Here is an 18,041-nt window from a genome sequence, read left to right as displayed (position 1 = left end):
AGTATTGTGATAAAAATATGAATCTCTCATTTTAAGACTCCCAATTAATGAGGAATGAAGATATTTCATGAACAAGATCAAGAATATCTAACAAAGGAATTCTAAAACTAGAATTATCCCTATTAAAATACCTACAAGATACAATGCCTCGTGTAACTACTATAATTTTGCTAGAAATATTAACCAATGCTTCAAGTTATGAAACAAATAATATGAGACAAGGTTTTTATAATATGCAGATAAGATTATTCTTTAAGGTAAAAACACAAGAGAATCCACCCCAAAAAACTGTTAAGAATTAATGAGACTAATGTTGCACTCAAAAAACTGTAGGAATCCAGAAGTACTAATGACAGAAAACATGCTAAGACCATGCATTTCCTACTATTGCAATAAAGTTTGGAATATAATGCGAAAACAAAATCCCATTTGAAACAGCAATCTATACAACCAAGACAACCTGAATAAAAGATCATTGGAACTGAAGGAAAAATACCCAAAATTGCCCACGTCATAAATAAAATTTTATTATATGATTTTAAAAAGCTTAAATATTCAGTAATAAAGTGAAGATTATTCAGAAAATGGTGAGGGAACAACTGGATAACTTGAAAACATACATTAAATTCTACACCAGAAGTCTAGTAAAGTCATATCCGTAACAATAACAAAACACTAGGATAATTAAACCATCTTATAAGAAAAAAATGAAAAAAGCACTTTAAAAATTACAAAAGAAAAACTAATTTCACTACATTACAAAAAAAAAGTGTATGTTAAGACAATACTCAAAGAAAAATGATGGGAAATATATGCTATAAATAAAGATTAACATTCTGATTAAAATAAAGATTTTTATTAAAATTACTCTTCATTTCAACCAGAAAGAAAAGCTTTTTAGCAGGAGACAAGCAGTTAATGCCACCTTTGCATGTTAAGAATTAGCACTGACAAAAGCAATAGGATAAAAGGCAAGGAATGTGACATCAGTACTAGGTAAAAAGGCAGCAAAATTATCCCCAGAAAGTCACAATGCAAAAAAGATGGACAAATTTGATCTCAAAATTTAACTGATTGGCCATGCCTTTGTAAAACTGTAATACTGCGGGGGGGGGGGGGGGGGGTCAATGCAAACAAATGCTAGCTAAATTGTATTTATTATATAAAGGTATCATGTAATGACATGAAAAACAAAGCAACTCCAATAGTTACTACAAAGGCAAAGGACATGAACATCTGACCAAAGGAAACACATATTTAACCTCATTAATAATCAAGGAAATGATTGGGATGCCATTTCTTGTTTATTCAATGCATAAGGTTAACAGCAATTTCTACATTTTCTATTTCCTAAATGTACTCAAATGTGTTATTTTAGTAATAAAAAATTGAATATTAAAAAAACACAAAAGTATGAAAATTTCTGCCAATGCAGGAATCATAAAAAGCATTGAAATGAATCAACACTTGTACGGGCAGTAAGGTTCAGATCCCTGGAAGCCAATTCCTTTTGTCTTGGTTCCTGAGTTTTATTATGAGATTGTCAATAACAAGAAAGCTGTTCCTGATTTACACCATGACAATCTCCCAAGTATACAGATATACACATACATATACACGTATGTAAATGTAGTATGTAAATTTTTCTTCAGGTAAGACATTCCAGGAAAGTACTTCAGAATTACTCACTACATAGGACTCCTATGATTCCATCTGCTGATAAGGTCCCACGCCGTTCTCAACCAGTAGCGATACCCTTGACATTTAACATGTACTTTAGTACTGCCTGCAAGAGATAGCAGTGTCCAAGGCTTACTGTAGCTGGCTCCTTTGAGAATCTGAAGTTGGTCCAGTCCTTCAGACATAGCCAAAAGGATATTTTTCTGATCTGATGCAGAACAGAGCATATCTACTGCTTGCTCAGATGATAGCCTTGGAGATCACACAAAGCTCAGGATGCACATGGGCTGGAGCAGCACCAGGGCAACCACCCCAAATCAAATAATCATTAGAATGACTAAATTGTGAGACTGAATTTAAAATCCTATAGCTTTGTTCAGGATATTTTTTTCTTTGCTAAGTTTTACTGAACAAAAAGGTAGAAAATAACAGAGCTTAAACTTACTGAGCAAAAGCAATTCTCTAAAACCTTAATTTTGCTAAGTAATCTGTATAAAAGCAACGCTACTGAAAATATACAAGCAGAAACAGTAATACGATACGTTTCATCTGAAGTAACAATTTAGTCAGATGCTAAACTTGGTTGTCGATTTAATATAGTACTTATCTATTCAATTCAGCATGACTATACAGACATTTATTCTCTGGTACTGAATTCCCATTTGAATAGAAATAGCTGCTAAGTAGAAATATTTAAACTTAAAAACAATTTCACTCTACCTGAAGTGCTAATCAATTTAAAAATTATATATGTGAAGGTACGTGTGTGTATACATATATGTATGTAGGCATGCGCGTGTTTTCTCTTTCTCCCTCTCCAGAGGAATAAACTAACTTAATAGTTATACCCATTTTTTGAGCTACTATATTTGAATTTATTATTTCTCCTGTCTGCCTAAGAAATTTCACATTCAGAATGCACCCACACAATCTGGTGAGTTGGCAGGTATGTCAAAAATTCTATGCATAAAGAGAAGTAGCTAGTAATAATACTTGGTGACCTTTTGTTTATTGTTTTAAGTTAGAGCTGGCAGCCTCTCTTCGCTGTTTTGCAGTTAAAGATGAAAACTTTCAACTTTGAAGCATGATAAATATAATTATACATTTACTACAATCACCTACAATTTGACTTACATAACACAAAGACATGTAACATTTTTTACCATCTTTTTACATTTGTTAAAACACCTATATCATTTTCATAATGCATTCAAATATTTGATAAACACTAAGCCAAACAATACAAATAACATCAATTACCTTTTTATCTAATAACTGGACCAATCATTGAAAGATACAACTGAAGGGGAAGTATGAGATCATCCTCTATGCACTGCAAAGATGTAACACCTTAGTCCTAGGAATGATCTGAAGGTGCTGAAAGAGGTGATTCTCTAGAAGGTGACCCAGGGTTTTCTTCAGGTGGGAAAACTGTAAGAGTACAAGCTCGAATGCCCCCAAGTGACTCTGGAAGGTCAAAAACTTTATGCCATTCATCCTTTTCTGGGTCATATTTCTGGACAATTTCTACCATACAACGATTATTCCAAGAATATCCACCTACAACATAGATTTTATTTTCAAAGACAGCAACTCCAACATCACTTTGACCTCTTAACATAGCAGCAATTGGTGTCCACTGGTCAAGGGTTGGCGAATAGTATTCACAGCTTAGAACATCATCATAATCACTTGTTCCTCTAAAGTGATTGCCACCGATGACATAGAGCTTGTCTCCAACTGTACACATGCAATGCAGACCTCTGACTGTAGTCATTGGAGCCTTCTGTGTCCATTTGTCTGTATCTGGGTCAAAACACATGAGCTCATTTTGGAAAGTGTCATGAGTAATTCCACCTGAAATATACATTAAGCCTCCATATACTGTTCCTGCATGGCCATAGTGGGGTTCACTCATCTTTGCAACATAGCTCCACTCATTCATTCTTGGATTGTAACATTCTACTGTGGCCAGTTCCCCAGCTGCACTTCGCCCACCAACAGCATACAAATGTCCTTTGAGGGCACTCAAGTGGAAGAACGTGCGCTTCTCATTTAATGATGCAACCTGCATCCACTTATTGTACCGAGGATCAAATCTGAAAACTGTATCAACAGCAGTTTTTCCTTTTGTGTCATAGTTACTCTGACCACCAACTACATAAAGAAAGTTTCCAATGACAGCAATGCCATGTTGGTAACGAGGAGCATCCATAGGGGCTAATGATCTCCACTCTTGTGCCCTTTCATCATACATCCGCAATTCCTTACTGACAACCAGCTGCTGCCTCAAAACGCCTCCCAAAGTAACCAGATGTGTTGAGTCGGATCGAATGGCAGTTCTATCTGACTGCATCACTGGCTGCATATATGGCATCATTTGGTAATTGCTAGCTTCCAAAAGCAAGTTCACACAGGTATTGTCTGTTCTCATGAAGTCTACTGTCTGCACGTAATTGATGAGGTCCTGTGGTGTCATTAGTGGAAATCGAATATTCTTCATTAATTTTGCAGCATAATCCATCCGAGGGTCTTCCAACCTTAGCCAGCGACAGGCAGCCTTGAAAAGCTCAAGTTCAGTACAGTGCTTAAGACTATTACTGGAAAGCACAAAGGCAAGCCGTTCAAAAGGGAGTTTTAAAAACTCCCCAGTGCTCAATAATGCAGGAAAATTCTTCAGGATGAAATTATTAACATATTTATCCACTTCTATAAGATTATAGGTGTTTGCTATTCGCCCAACTTCAACACAGTTATCTAAAGAGACTCCTGAAATAAGAAACACTTTACAGAAGTCCAAAACAGGTAAAATTTGTAAAAAGCTGGCAGCTTCAAGAGTGTCCTGAAGATTGTCCATATTAAGAGAAAGTTTTGCAGTATAAATAAAGTCAATTATTTTCTTCAGACCAACTTTATTCACTCCATGTAGCTTAATGCACATTAAATCTTGTTCCTTCATTCCGCCTGTGAACATAGCCTTGAAATAATCACTAGCAGACGCCATCATAGCTCTGTGAACGGGAAAGATTTCCTCTCCATCACCTGGTACCAGAGTCACATCACAAAGCAATCCTTCTATTCTAAGTTGATCAAAGCCTTGCAATACCACTGAACTGTGAGTATTGCTGGTGAAAAATCGAGTGGTTCCTGCCTTACAAGGCTGTAAATGGGCGGAGACGCCCATTTCTCCGTTACCAAGAGACACTTTCATGGGAAAGCCTCTTGCACAAAGATATATGCCGGAAACGGGTGAAAAACGGAATGCTTTCAAGGAAACGAGGATATCCAACGAGCAGGAGAGCTCGCTTTCCTTGTCTAGGGCAAGCAGTCACGTGGCACCCCTCAGGCACACCAGTCAGTTATCCACTTAAAACTGCTGTGCAGCAGGACCACAAAGGGTTGTGGACCTCAAATCTCACTGTTATGCAGATGATTCACCATCTGAAGGCAATTAAGTAACCCGGTTCACCTTGTCCAGCGGCCTACGCTGCTGCTCTTCCAGGAGTTCCGCTCCGGGCCAAGGGGGAGGCGCCGCCACGTACTGCAGCTGCGCGGCTCCCACCGCGGCGAGCCCGGGCACCCCAGCGAACGGCCGGTTGCGTCCTCCGCTGTCACCAAAGCGTTGCCGCGGCTAGGGGCCTGTCTCGGAGCAATAACCTGGAACACGGGCCTGGAACAATGGTCTACCCCGGGCCGCCGAGCCGGTCCTTCCGGAAAGGCCTAATCCCAAGATCCCTCGGACTAGGAGCGGCCGCAGCAGCAACTGCGACTGCGTGGCCGCTGACTCGTCAGTGGGCGGTCGTTGGAGGAGGCGGGAGGCGGGAGGGGGAGGAAGTGCGCACGGGACAGGAAGGGCGGGGGCTGTGGAACGGAGCTGGGTGGACTAGGCGTGAGCGGGGCTTCTGGGGCACTGTATGTGTGGCGGAACAGGCGGACTAGGTGCGCGTATTTATGCTGCATACATGCTATAAAGTCTTTACATCATCTGAGCGCTTCACACAAAATATATACCTTTTCTTTAATACTCTCCCTGGCTTCTGCCTTATGAATAACAATGAAATGTGGCTTTTGTATAAATGGACTGGAAACAAGGCAAAAGAGGGCATGAAGGAAGATGTTTAAAATTTTTCTTCTGTAAGAGATTTTATAATTTATATCCCACACAATTTAACAGACACATCAATTATAACTGTGGTTCATATTTTCAAAATTCTGATCATTTAAAATATATATCATTTGTCTCTTTAAATACCAAACTGTGACCATGCTATGCAAATATTGTAGCCTGTATTTTTGCCTTACAGTGGCATTCCATCAGTAGTTTTCTCATGCTTTTGTTTTATACTCACAAATTTTTAAATGACTACACAATTGTCAGTAATTATACATGCAGTACTTTCTTTTGTCCATTATTTCTTCCTGAATACACTCCTTCTTGTCCTCCATTGTTCTATAGAATCTGTAATAAAAGAATTTGGGCACAAAACTCCCGTTTTGGGGGTAAATTCTAAGGGTAGAATACTGATTCAAAACAAATATTTCTTTTTAAAACATTGTCACCAGCAATATTTTAGTGTACATTTCCCTCTTGATCGTCCCTTTACAGATATTTTATTAATTTGAATTTCTTCTTTAATTACTAGTAAATTTAAATTTGGCATGTGAATAAATGTATATTTTGACATAATTCTTTAAACACATTCCACAATTTAAAATTATTATTGTCTTTTAAATTCTTCTAGTCTCTTTATACATATGCAAACTAATCAGAATATAGCTATATTCTTTTTATATTCTCTCTATTTTTACATAAAGGGTAGCCTACCATACTCACTGTTCTGCACCTGTCATTTTTTCCATGGTAATCTTCCCATATTAATAGATGGAGAACTTCTTTATCTTTTTAAATAGTTGTATTATTTCATAAATTAGGCAGCCCCCTACTCATGGACATTTAGCTGGTTCCACTTGTTTTCTGTTGTTTCTCGTGGATGAAAGCAAAGTCCAAAAAGGCTCAGACCACTTCTGTCTTCCACCAAATCCTTCAACAGGTCTTCAACCTGTTCAGCATAAGAGGCTGGTTGGAATAAAATTAGCCTGGAAAATTCTTCACTGGATTTTTTAAGCATTGGGAAGTCCTGGAGGCCTGCTTGGTGGCAGACTTGGGGAAGGAAGGACTCTCCTGAGCTATGAAGACTCAATTCTGCACCTGAAGAGGTACTTTCAAGAAATCAGTCTCTCTATGGAAAATAAAGAGTAGAGCTGCTGTATCTGGGAAGTTCTGAGAGGAAAAAAATCATGGAATCAGACTTATGCTCTTAATGAAACAGCTATTACAGATTTATACAATTCATCATACTCCAGTATGTTAGTCATTTCTGTAAGGGATAGATAAATGTGACTCTCAAACTGGTAAGAAATGTTTAGCAGCAAAAGAGAAATGTAATCTTAAACAACTGTAATTTAGAAATAGATGGGCCAGAGACACAGATAGTCAGAGTTAAGGAATATTTATCACCTGAGAAACAGTCAGAGTTAACCCAGAGTGTAAAGGGCATAATATTTATAACCTGGGAAAATGTGATAAGCAAGTTAAGAAAACTTTCAAGAGGAAATGAGGCTGGAGACATAAACAGTCAGAGTTAACAGAGTGTGAGGGGCACCCATCACGAATATTTATCACCTGGGAACTATGCATGGTCAGCGAGGTAAGGACCCTTAGTTGATTTAGTCAATTGAGTTAGACTGTGATTCCAGAGTATCCAGTAGGGAAGAACGGAGAGGAAGAGGAGAGGGGGGAGGCGGGGTTTACTCACCTTAGGATAAAAGTGGCCCGCTCTGAGCTTCAGCGCACGCCCTTTGTTAGGCTGTGCCAGACTTGCGAATCTGTAAATAAACAAATGCCTTGTTTACTGCTTAAGTCCTGTGTCCCAGTGTTTTATTGTGAGCATTTCTCACAATTTGGGGGCTCGTCTGGGATCCTCCGCCTGTGTGCGGGAAGGGGCTCTGAGCCAAGGCAGGGAGATGCATTCTACCCATCCTTGGACCCAGGGCCCACCCGCCTCACAGCATCAGGAAACAACCCGAGACTTCTTGTTGGGACAGCAGTGGGTTACGCAGGGGGGATTAAAAAAAAAAAAAGCAAGCACTGCGGCAACCAGGCAACCTTGTGTCCGGGCCAAGGTACGAAAATTGGACTTAAGTACTGCCTTGGTGGTTGGGCATCCTCGGAGGGTCGAGTGAATGTGTGTGGGTGAGACATATCTCACGATAGGAAGCAAGTGTGGAGTCCCGATTCGTGGTTCCATTCTCCTGTGAGGGAAACAGCCGAAGATGGACAAAGTGTCTTGGGCTGTGTACAATGTCTCTGGTAAAGGTTGAGCACACAGGACTGTATACAAGAAACTTTGAGTAAAGGAGGTTGAGTATACAGGGTGTGGGCAGGAATTCTCCAGTGTAGGAGGATTGAACTCATGGGGTCTGTGTTCAATAAATCTCTGGTAAAGGAGGTTGAGAACACAACCAGATTCAGCCACAGGAATTGACTGAGGATGGGAAATAAAAATTCTAGGCCTAGGGAAACAAAGTGGAGCCCAGGAAGGCCCCATGGACATTCTGCCATATAGTCCACAAGGGAGAAAGTACAGGGCGTGGACAAGAAACTTCTGGTACAGGGGGGTTGAGTTCACAGGCTGTGGGTAACAAATTTCCAGTATAGGAGGTTGAGCTCATGGCAGGGTTAGTGGAGAAAAGATCCCCAGACCCAGAATAAAGAGAAACAGAAAACAGTCAAATATTGTTGTTTCCTTTGGCCAAAAGAACCCATTAAGGGGCAATCTGTTGTCTGGCCTTATATGTGAGTAATCAGGCAACAGCTTTTGAGAAACAGAGGAAATATGCTCTCTGCTGATCACCACCTACCAGCAGATCTGCAGGACTTGTCCCTGTAAAAAAAAGAAAAAGAAAAAAAAAGAAAAAGGAAGATAAAGCCTGGGACCCTCTGTCCTGTCACTTGACACCTTATAGCTCTGGCCATCCAGCAACCAACGGGGCAGAGGCACCACTTGGACAGACAGTACAGATGGATCAGGCCAGGGACACCTGACAGGTGCCCAACCAGCAGGGCACAGGCAGAAATTTACTCTAAATTACGAAAGGAATTAAAGGAAAACAAACAACATCTTGAGAATTTCCCCAAAGAAATTGCTTACAGCATTTCTTTCCACCCCATGTAACTTATAGCAATTCAATTTGCATCTGAATACTTCCTGCTAGAGATGGAAGAAGGGGCAATGTTAGGTTTGCTAGCCAAGCTGCTATCTAATCCCCTAAAAAGCGACTAGGTCCTGAGAACAATAGGATAATTAACTAGGTATAGGTTACAGAAACAGCAGGATGTCAGCCTCTCCAAACAAATGTTTCCCAATATAGATCCTAGATGGGATAATAACAGGCTGGATGATAGAGTCCAGATAAAAGACCTTAGAAGTCTCATGTCAGGGGAATCAAGGAGTCCATTCCCCTGAACACAAAATGTCTCCAAGGCATTCAAAATACAGCAAGAAAGAGCTAGAACTCCATCAGCATTCCTACAGAAGCTCAGGGACCAAATGAGAAAGTATTCTGATCTAGATCCAGAGAACACAGTAGGACAGGGACTCTTTTTTTTTTTTTTTTTTAAGTATATTTTATTGATTATATTGTTACAATAGTTCCAATTCTTTCCCCCTTGCTCCCCTCCGCCCAGCACCCCCCCTCCCCGACAATCCCCTCCCCAAGTCCATGCCCATGGCTCACCCTTTCATATATTCTTCTTTTTTAAAAAAATAATAAATTAATTAGTTAAATATTTTAACAATAAAAAATAACAATCCCTCCCTCTCAGACTTAAGACCCTTTACAATCTTATGAAGGACAATGGACGAAGGTCTCGAGCTCCTCTAGTTGCTTCAAGCTGGACATGGTCGTCGTCCTACCTACCCTTGGGTCAAGAAATCCCTAATAAGAGTGGGGGTGTGGAGGGGAGGGTGGCCTTCCCACAAGGGGAAGGATCATGCAGACTCCAGGTTGGCTGGCTGTCTCTGGACAAAGGCATGCTTGGTTTAACAGGCTGGCATCCTTGTTGTATTCTGGGGGCAACAGGGTTAAAGGACATCATTCAATCCGTAACCACTAGATGACAAAAGACAGGTATTAATTTTTCAATGTCCCACATTAGGGAAAAGAAGGGTTTCTTTAGAGGAAGGTATGCCAGGTACATCTCACCTGTCCAAAACCCTTTTGCCCATTATACTTAGTTTGGACTGAGGGAAATATTTTAGGTTTCCCTCCTCTCAGGCCTCTGGGCTCTTTCTGTCCAAGCCATTAGGATAGAAAAGAGAAACCAGTTTTAAAGTGAAGCCCACAGACCACCCCGTTCTTCACCACCCCAGCCACTTAGTTCAGCCAAGGACAGGGACTCTTAAATTAAAAGTCACTTTCATAACAAAGGCTGGCCAGATATTGTGAAAAAATTGCAAAAGGTAAATGAATGGGCCAAACTGAATAATTGAAAAACTCCTCAGGAAAGCTCAAAGGTGTGTGTTAGAAAAGAGAAGCAAAAATTTCAAAAAGCTGCAGAATATCTCTGCAAATCTAGAAACCTTTAGTTGCCAAATACTGAATTTGAGTATAGTCCTTCACAGTGTGGAAAAGAACAAGGATTCGAAGCATGTTATGGTTAAATCTAAAAAAGTAAAGGGTATATAGAAAGTTTGTGAATGTTGCAGAAGGTCTGTGGAAAGTTGTTAAGATAAATGGAAAAGGGTGTGAAAGTTTGAACCTGAAGAAAAAGAAACTTTAGCTGCATATCTTCTGATCTTCTGTTTTGACTCTGGAGATGAAATAGAGGTTTCCCAGGGGCAGTTAAAAGTTTTACACTGTGTAGGAAAGTGAAAAAGTAAAAGTTTAAAGCCTGGAAATAAAGGTTTGTGAGAGGTATATAGAAGTTTTGTTAGGAATTTGTGAAAGTTTTGAAAAAAATTGTATGGTTTTAGTTATGGATGATATAATGCATGGCAATGCAGTTTTGAAGGACAAGGATTTTCCTTCATGCTTTTATATTTTTCTCCCTACCTAATCCCTCCAGTATTTGGCATTCTAAAGAAGTAAGCAATGACAAAAGGTTGATTTGCATAAAACTAATAAGACCAGTTGCTAATGGGGGTTTTATCAGCTGAGATTTTGACTGGGATGTCATGCCTAGACTCTGGTTATTACTGGAAAGCCCTGGGGGATGGAAATTGACTTTTGAGGCTAATGAAAGCCAAGAAGGAAAAAGCCTGACACCCTGATAGGTTGTGCGGCAATCTTTTTAGGGAAGGAACGAAGGTTGCCTTCCTGAAAGATGGCTAGGAGAAACCTTAAGGCACAATGGAAAACCTAAAGGACTTATAAAAAGCAAGGGTTTTACAGGCAAGGCCAGATGCCAAGTGTGTGGCTCAACTTCTGAGCCCAGAGGGCAGACTGAAAGTCAACCTGAATGTTCCTAGTGTGAGTTCCAGCAAACCAGACTTAAAGATAGTATATAATCAAGTATTGCTCTTGTTGTGTTTATGCAAATAAATGGGCTAAATTAAACTGGACTTAATGCAGTCCCTTTAATAACAAGAAGGGTAATCTTTAGGAGAAGAATTATGATTTAAGAATAATTACAATGCTCAGTAGAAGACTATAAATTAGGACAACTAACTGTCTTTAAAGGTTTGTTTTCATTTAAAAGTTAAAACTAGGTTTGTAACATCATCAAAAATGTTCAATCTACAGGCAAGGAGGACCTGTGAAATTACCACTGTTAAATATCATTCCAGCAAATGCCCTGTAACTGATTGTCTCCACGGTCTTCCGGATTCAGAGACTGTTTTGTGGGTTATGTTATGTGAATTAACATGTATATTCTTCCTCCTGTTTGCATAGGACATAAGCCTATAATCTCATTACCTGAATAATTGTCTGTACGTATAGATCTCACTTAAGAAGTCCATCTGCATTGCTGCCTCCTGAGACTAAAAGGTTTAGCAGAACTAAGTGGTTGGATTGGTAAAGTATGGGGCAGTCTGTGGGCTTGACTTTAAAACTTGCTTCTCTCTTTCTGTCCCATAGCTTGGACAGAAAGGGCCCAGAAGTCTGAAAGGGGGAAATCCAGAAATATTCCTCTGAGCTCAAACTAAGTTTAGTGGGCAAAGGGCTTAGAACAGGTGTGACATGCCTTGCACACATTCTGCCAAAGAAGCCAGTTTTTTTCCTAATGGGGGATCATATGAGGCTAGAGGAAATAGACTGGCAGATAATGCAATGAAGCAGGCTACATTAGAAGGAGAAAGCAAAATCCTCTGTCTAATTCCATGTCTCCCTCCAGTATCAATAGCTCCCACCTTTTCCTTGGAGGAAACAGGGAGATTAACTCACATCGGAGCATCAAAGGATGCAATTAGAAAGTGAAAACTTCCAGATGGGAGGGAGATGCTGAATAAGCAGGTCCTCAGAAAAATTATGATAACACTGCATCAAGGCAGCCTTTGGGGACCTCAGGCCCTCTGTGACACAGTCCTCAGACAATACGGGGGATTTGGAATTTACACTATAGCTAAGCAGGTCTGCCATGGGTGCCTTATATGCCAGAAGGTAAACAAACAGGCATTACGCAAGGTGCAGACTGGAGGAAGGTCATCAGGACTCAGGCCCTTCCAAAGCATTCAGATGGATTTTACTGAAATGCTGAAAGCAGGTAATCAGGAATTCCTCTTGGTCATAGCAGATCATTTTTCTGGGTGGATAGAGGCCTTTCCATTTCCATTGGCCACAGCAAGTAAGGTGGTTAAAATAATCCTTGAGCAAATAATCCCCAGATATGGCCACCTGAAAATATTGACTCAGACAACGGGAGCCATTTTACCTCCCAAGTGTTAAGATGGGTCATAAATTGTCTGGATATCAAATGGGATTATCATATCCCCTGGCACCCTCCTTCTTCAGGCCAAGTAGAATGCATGAACCAGACCCTAAAGAAACAACTAACTAAATTAAATTTGGAGACCAAGATACCATTGACCAAGTTCTTCCATTTGCTCTCCTCAGGATTAGGACAGCTCCTAGAAAGGATATTGGAATATCGCCCTACAAATTCTTATATGGATTTCCTTACCTGAGAAGGTGGACTGAGCTACCCACCCTAGAAACCAAGCGTCAGTTCTTAAAGAATTATATATTGGCTGTTTCATCTACTCTTGCCTCTCTCAAGGTGAAAGGTCTCCTTGCATAGACCCCACCTCTCCAGTTTCTGGTTCATCACTTCCAGCCTGATGATGAGGTCCTGATCAAGTCCTGGAGAGAAGAGGAACTTCAGCCCACGTGGGAAGGACCATTCCAGGTGCTCCTGACCACCGAGACTGCCATGAGAACTGCAGAAAAGGGGTGGACTCGTTACACTAGAGTAAAGGGACCTTTAGAAGACAAAGCAATGGCTGGGTGGGAAGTAACTTCAAATCAGGGAGAGGACCCTTTAAAATTAACTCTCAGAAAAAGGTTATGATGTTCCCTAGGAGGTGGTGTGAGCTCATAAGGCTCTGCTGGGTAACAGTATTCTTTCAAGGTGCCCTAAGTTGGGTTAGGCCAATAGTCCTAATTATAAATATAACTGAAAGTATAGGTCCCTAAACCCTAAAGTTTGATGCATGTCACATTTTGCCTTGTGGGGACCTTACCTATCAGCAATGGCTGTCGTCTCAGGAAAAATATCTCTGTCCCTATCTATAAAATAATGAAATTTTTACATATTTAGAGAAAGGCCCTTGTCCTACCTGGGATGATATTTGGTGGACCACAAAATGTGATGGGCAAACGGCCACTCCCCCTGAGCGAGTAAAATCACTCCAGACTAAAATAATTTTTAGCAAAGGAACTCCTCCCCAGAAATGCCAGCCTCTCAGTGCAATCCTCTTCTTCTAACACTTAACCAGCTACAGCCCTGAAGTCAGGAACCCCATGTGGCTACCAGAGTTTATGACTTAGGAGCCGATATATCTGGCAGATCCATTAGGGTGGCTAGGTCTCCACTTAATGAAAACTCCTCCCTTCTTAGAAAATCTAACTTCCATCCACCAGACCTTAGGACTGTCTCAGAAAGGATCCCAGAATGATCCAGCCAAGATAAAAGTTTTTGAGGTATTAGATCTTAGGCAAACTCTAGAGATAGAGACTGGATACAGGGACACAAATGCTTGGGTAGGATGGGTCAAATTTACTGTTAAACCCTTAAATAAAGGCAACTGTTATTCTTGTGGCTCAGGGAGACCTCAGGCACAGGTCATACCATTTCCACTAGTCTGGAACTCTTACCCCTCTGGAATGGCCTGGATGCTTGCTCTCTACCAGGATGAGAATGCATGGGGAAATGAGACTTGCAAAAGCTTGTCTCTCCTCTTTCGCTCTATAAGGAGTGATGAAACTCAATCCCTCCCTTCATACTCAGTGGAACCCATGAGTTACTGTTCTTGCCTCTCTAGGTGGGAAGAGAATTCAGATATCCCTGGGGAAGAACTCCTAACATGTACTTATACCAGAAATGCGAGCTACCTCAACAGTGGGGCAGGCAACCATTCTCCCCTCCAAATCCCCAGAGTGGATATCTGGTGGTATTGTGGACAGAGCCTCTAGAAAGTCCTGCCAGAAAGGTGGAGTGGAACCTATGCCCTGGTGCAAATGGCTATTCCACTTACCCTAGCATTTCCAAAACCGGACCAGACTAAAGCTGCTAGGAAAAAGAGGTCAATGGCGCCTGGTGGATCATTTGACCCTCATATCTACATTGATGCTCTTGGGTCCCTAGAGGAGTTCCAGCTGAGTCTAAGGCTAGAAATCAGGTAGCAGCAGGGTTTGAGTCAGTCCTCTTCTGATGGTTGACCATAAATAAAAATGTTGATTGGATAAACTATATTTATTATAACCAGCAGAGGTTTATCAATTATATTAGGAATGCTATAGAAGGAATAGCTCAACAACTAGATGCCACCAGTTGAGTGGCCTGGGAGAACAGGATGGCACTGCATATGCTGCTGGCAGAGAAGGGAGGTGTATGTGTAATGCTTGGGGGGCAGTGTTGCAACTTTGTCCCTAATAATACAGCTCCTGATGGATCTATTACTAAAGATCTTCAGGGACTAACAACCCTAGCAAATGAACTAGCGGAAAACTCAGGTATAGACAATCCTGTAACAGGATGGTTAGAAAATTAGTTTGGCAATTGGAAAGGAATGATCTCATCAACTCTCATATCTCTCATAGTGGTAGCAGGCATTCTCACAGCTTTAGGCTGCTGTATTATTCCCTGTGTCAGAGGTTTAGTTCAAAGACTGATTGAGACTGCACTAACTAAATAAATGCCAGCAACGTATCATAATCTCCTCCTCCTAGACCAGAGGAAATCCTCGCTATGAGAAAGTCAAGAAAAACTTCTTAGGTTTGAGAGGACAAATAAAAAGGTTTGAATAGTCGATTTCCGAAATGAGACAGGGGGAATTGTAAGGGATAGATAAAAGTGACTTTCAAACCAGTAAGAAATGACTAGCAGCAAGAGAGAAATGTAATTTTGAACAACTGTAATTTAGAAATAGATGGACTTGAGACACAGATAGTCAGAGTTAAGGAATATTTATCACCTGAGAAACAGTCAGAGTTAACTCAGAGTGTAAAGGGCATAATATTTATAACCATGGGAAAATGTGATAAGCAGGTTAAGAAAACTTTCAAGAGGAAATGAGGCTGAAAACATAACTCTGACATAAACAGTCAGAGTTAACAGAGTGTGAGGGGCACCCATCACGAATATTTATCACCTGGGAACTATGCATGGTCAGCAAGATAAGGACCCTAGTTGATTTAGTCAATCACGTTAGATTGTAACTTGGGAGCATCCAGTAGGGAAAAAGAGAGAAAGGGGATGGGGAGGAAAGGGAGGTTTAGTCGCCTTAGGATAAAAGGGGCCTGCTCTGAGCTTCAGCGCACATCCTTTGTTAGACTGAGACCGGACTTGCAAACCCATGAATAAACAAATGCCTTGCTTACTGCTTAAGTCCTGTGTCCCGGTGTTCTATTGTGAGCATTTCTCACATTTCAAAGACTACTTTTTTTCTGCCTTCATCATGAAATAAATTAAATTTGTCATAACGCTGAACCACCTCCCAAAATTCAGGTTCATGTGCACAATACACTAGTAAGCCAAACACAGACACCAGTGCTTAGAGATAGAGAAAAGTTTCGATTTGGCCAAAGCTAGAGGCTGGAGGAGCAAGATCTCTCAAATACGTCCTCCTCAAAAAGCAAAAATAGGGAGGTTTTATGTAATTATGGAGTAGGGGAAGGGTAGTTTTAGGGAATCAAGGGAAAGACGGTATTTCTTCAGAAACATAACATTTTGTGCAATCAGACTTCTGGGCATAGCAGCTGGTTGCAACTTTTATTCCTTCTGTAAAACAAACTCATAAATCTCCTTCTGTCTCTGGAGTTCTCGTCTCCCGTTTATCAAAGAAACAGAACATCAGCCATTTAAAAATTTCTTGTGAGAGCAAGGGGTGCTGAGTTGAAGAACCAAGATTCTGTAAAAATATCTCATAATCGTGGGTCACAGACATTATCTTTAAAGCAAAAACTAAACATCTTGTGACCATTGCCATTAAGTGTTACTGTTTTGTGCTTAATTAGCTCTATTTTCTATTATCTTAAGCAAAGTGTACTTTTAAACATTTCTCTGGAACTTGTTTTACAGGCGTGCCTTCAGAATATGACTAATATTTTCTTAATATTTGACTACAGGCTATGTGACAACCAAAGCAATGAAACACTTAGTTAAAGTCTATATCTATATCTCTAGACTCTATGATCTAATACCTATATATGTTTATTGTTAACAGCCAGTTTCAGTAGTATTAAGCCACTATCAGTTAAAACATCCAGCTCATAAGGGGCACCAACCCATCACAGCTGACTTTTTATAAAACTGATGTACTTAGCGATCTATTTTACTATATTCATTTTATTTCAATATTTTTCTTGCATATCATTTTCACCTGTACATTTTGCTAATTATATAAACTGCTCTCCTTTATATTTTACAATTATTTTCTTTATTATTTGGAGTTTTACTTTCAAATCTTTTTGCATTTTTTTTTGAAGATTTTATTTATTTATTTTTAGAGATAGGGGAAGGGAGGGAGAAAGAGAGGGAGAGAAACATCAACGTGTGGTTGCCTGTGCACGCCTCCAAGCTGGGACCTGGCCTGCAACCCAGACATGTGTCCTAACTGAAATTGAAATGATGACCCTTTGGTTCGCAGGCTGGTGTGCAATCCACTGAGCCACACCAGCCAGGGCTGCATTTATTTTTAATAAATGAATGCCAAGATTGATTTTGCAACTCAAATTGATGGATGAAAGTACAGTTCATTCATTCATTTCATTTATGGTATATGTAATACTTAAGTAACTAAATCACAGGTTCTATGACTACCTTCATAGGGTGAAAAAGTGGAGAAAAAAAAAGTGCCAGCCCTCTCAGAACTATAGAAAGTATCGGCCTCGATTGCTAAGAGACGAAGAGAAAAAATCATAAAGAACAGGCCCAGACAACCCCTCCTGGAATGACTGGCAAAGGCTTGGAAGGACTCTCTGCCTTCACTGTGTAGCCTTTAGATTTCTTTTAGCTCACTGATGCTATCTGTTAGCCTCCATTTGTCAAAGCCCAATAACACGAACAAGAGTTTGCAGGCAAGAAAGTAAGGATTTATTAAGGAGATGGCACCCTGTCCAGAGTCACAGGTAGCTCATCCTCAAAGACCTGGATCCTCAGTGGCTTCCAGGGGATGGGTTACATAGGGGAAAAAAGCATTATTCATGTTGACTAATGGAGTTTGGGGCATGGTCTCTACTGAGAGAGCAGTCAGTTCTAGGATAGGGGGAACTGATCATTGTATCAGGTCCTGATGTCAGCCACGGAGTTACACTATCTAATTTTGCAAGGATTTGTTCTATGGGATCATTCTTCTCTCCTGGGTCCAGAGCTAAAACACAGCTGAGACCAAGATATTGAAACTGGAAAAGCAGGTTCTCATGCAGCCTTCATCCACCAGACCCAATAAACAGAGGCAGGGATTGAATCTTTATGGGCGCTTTATTCAGATGGTTGGGGATCTGAGAAGACAGTTGGTTTGTACCCTAACAGACTGTCTTAAATTCTATTATAAACCGACCCTTTTTATAAAGAGAAGAGGAGGTAAGGGGTTTGGAATTCAGGGGAAAGGTTAATTGGATAAAAGCTGCAGCATTCTTTC

At 40.4% G+C, this 18,041-nt stretch overlaps 1 protein-coding gene across 1 annotated transcript; it reads right to left on the bottom strand.

Moving 5' to 3' along the window:
* Positions 1-2,927: 2,927 nt before the first annotated feature.
* Positions 2,928-5,448, bottom strand: KLHL9 (kelch like family member 9). Its single transcript, XM_090274059.1, has one exon. The coding sequence runs from the start codon at positions 4,889-4,891 to the stop codon at positions 3,038-3,040; it is 1,854 nt and encodes a 617-aa protein (XP_090130185.1). The 5' UTR covers positions 4,892-5,448; the 3' UTR covers positions 2,928-3,037.
* Positions 5,449-18,041: the final 12,593 nt, after the last annotated feature.

Source organism: Furipterus horrens, unplaced genomic scaffold (assembly GCF_987537825.1).
Source record: "Furipterus horrens unplaced genomic scaffold, mFurHor1.1.pri manual_scaffold_4, whole genome shotgun sequence".
NCBI classification, from domain to species: Eukaryota; Metazoa; Chordata; class Mammalia; order Chiroptera; family Furipteridae; genus Furipterus; species Furipterus horrens.
This window is presented reverse-complemented; position numbering and strand designations above follow the sequence as displayed.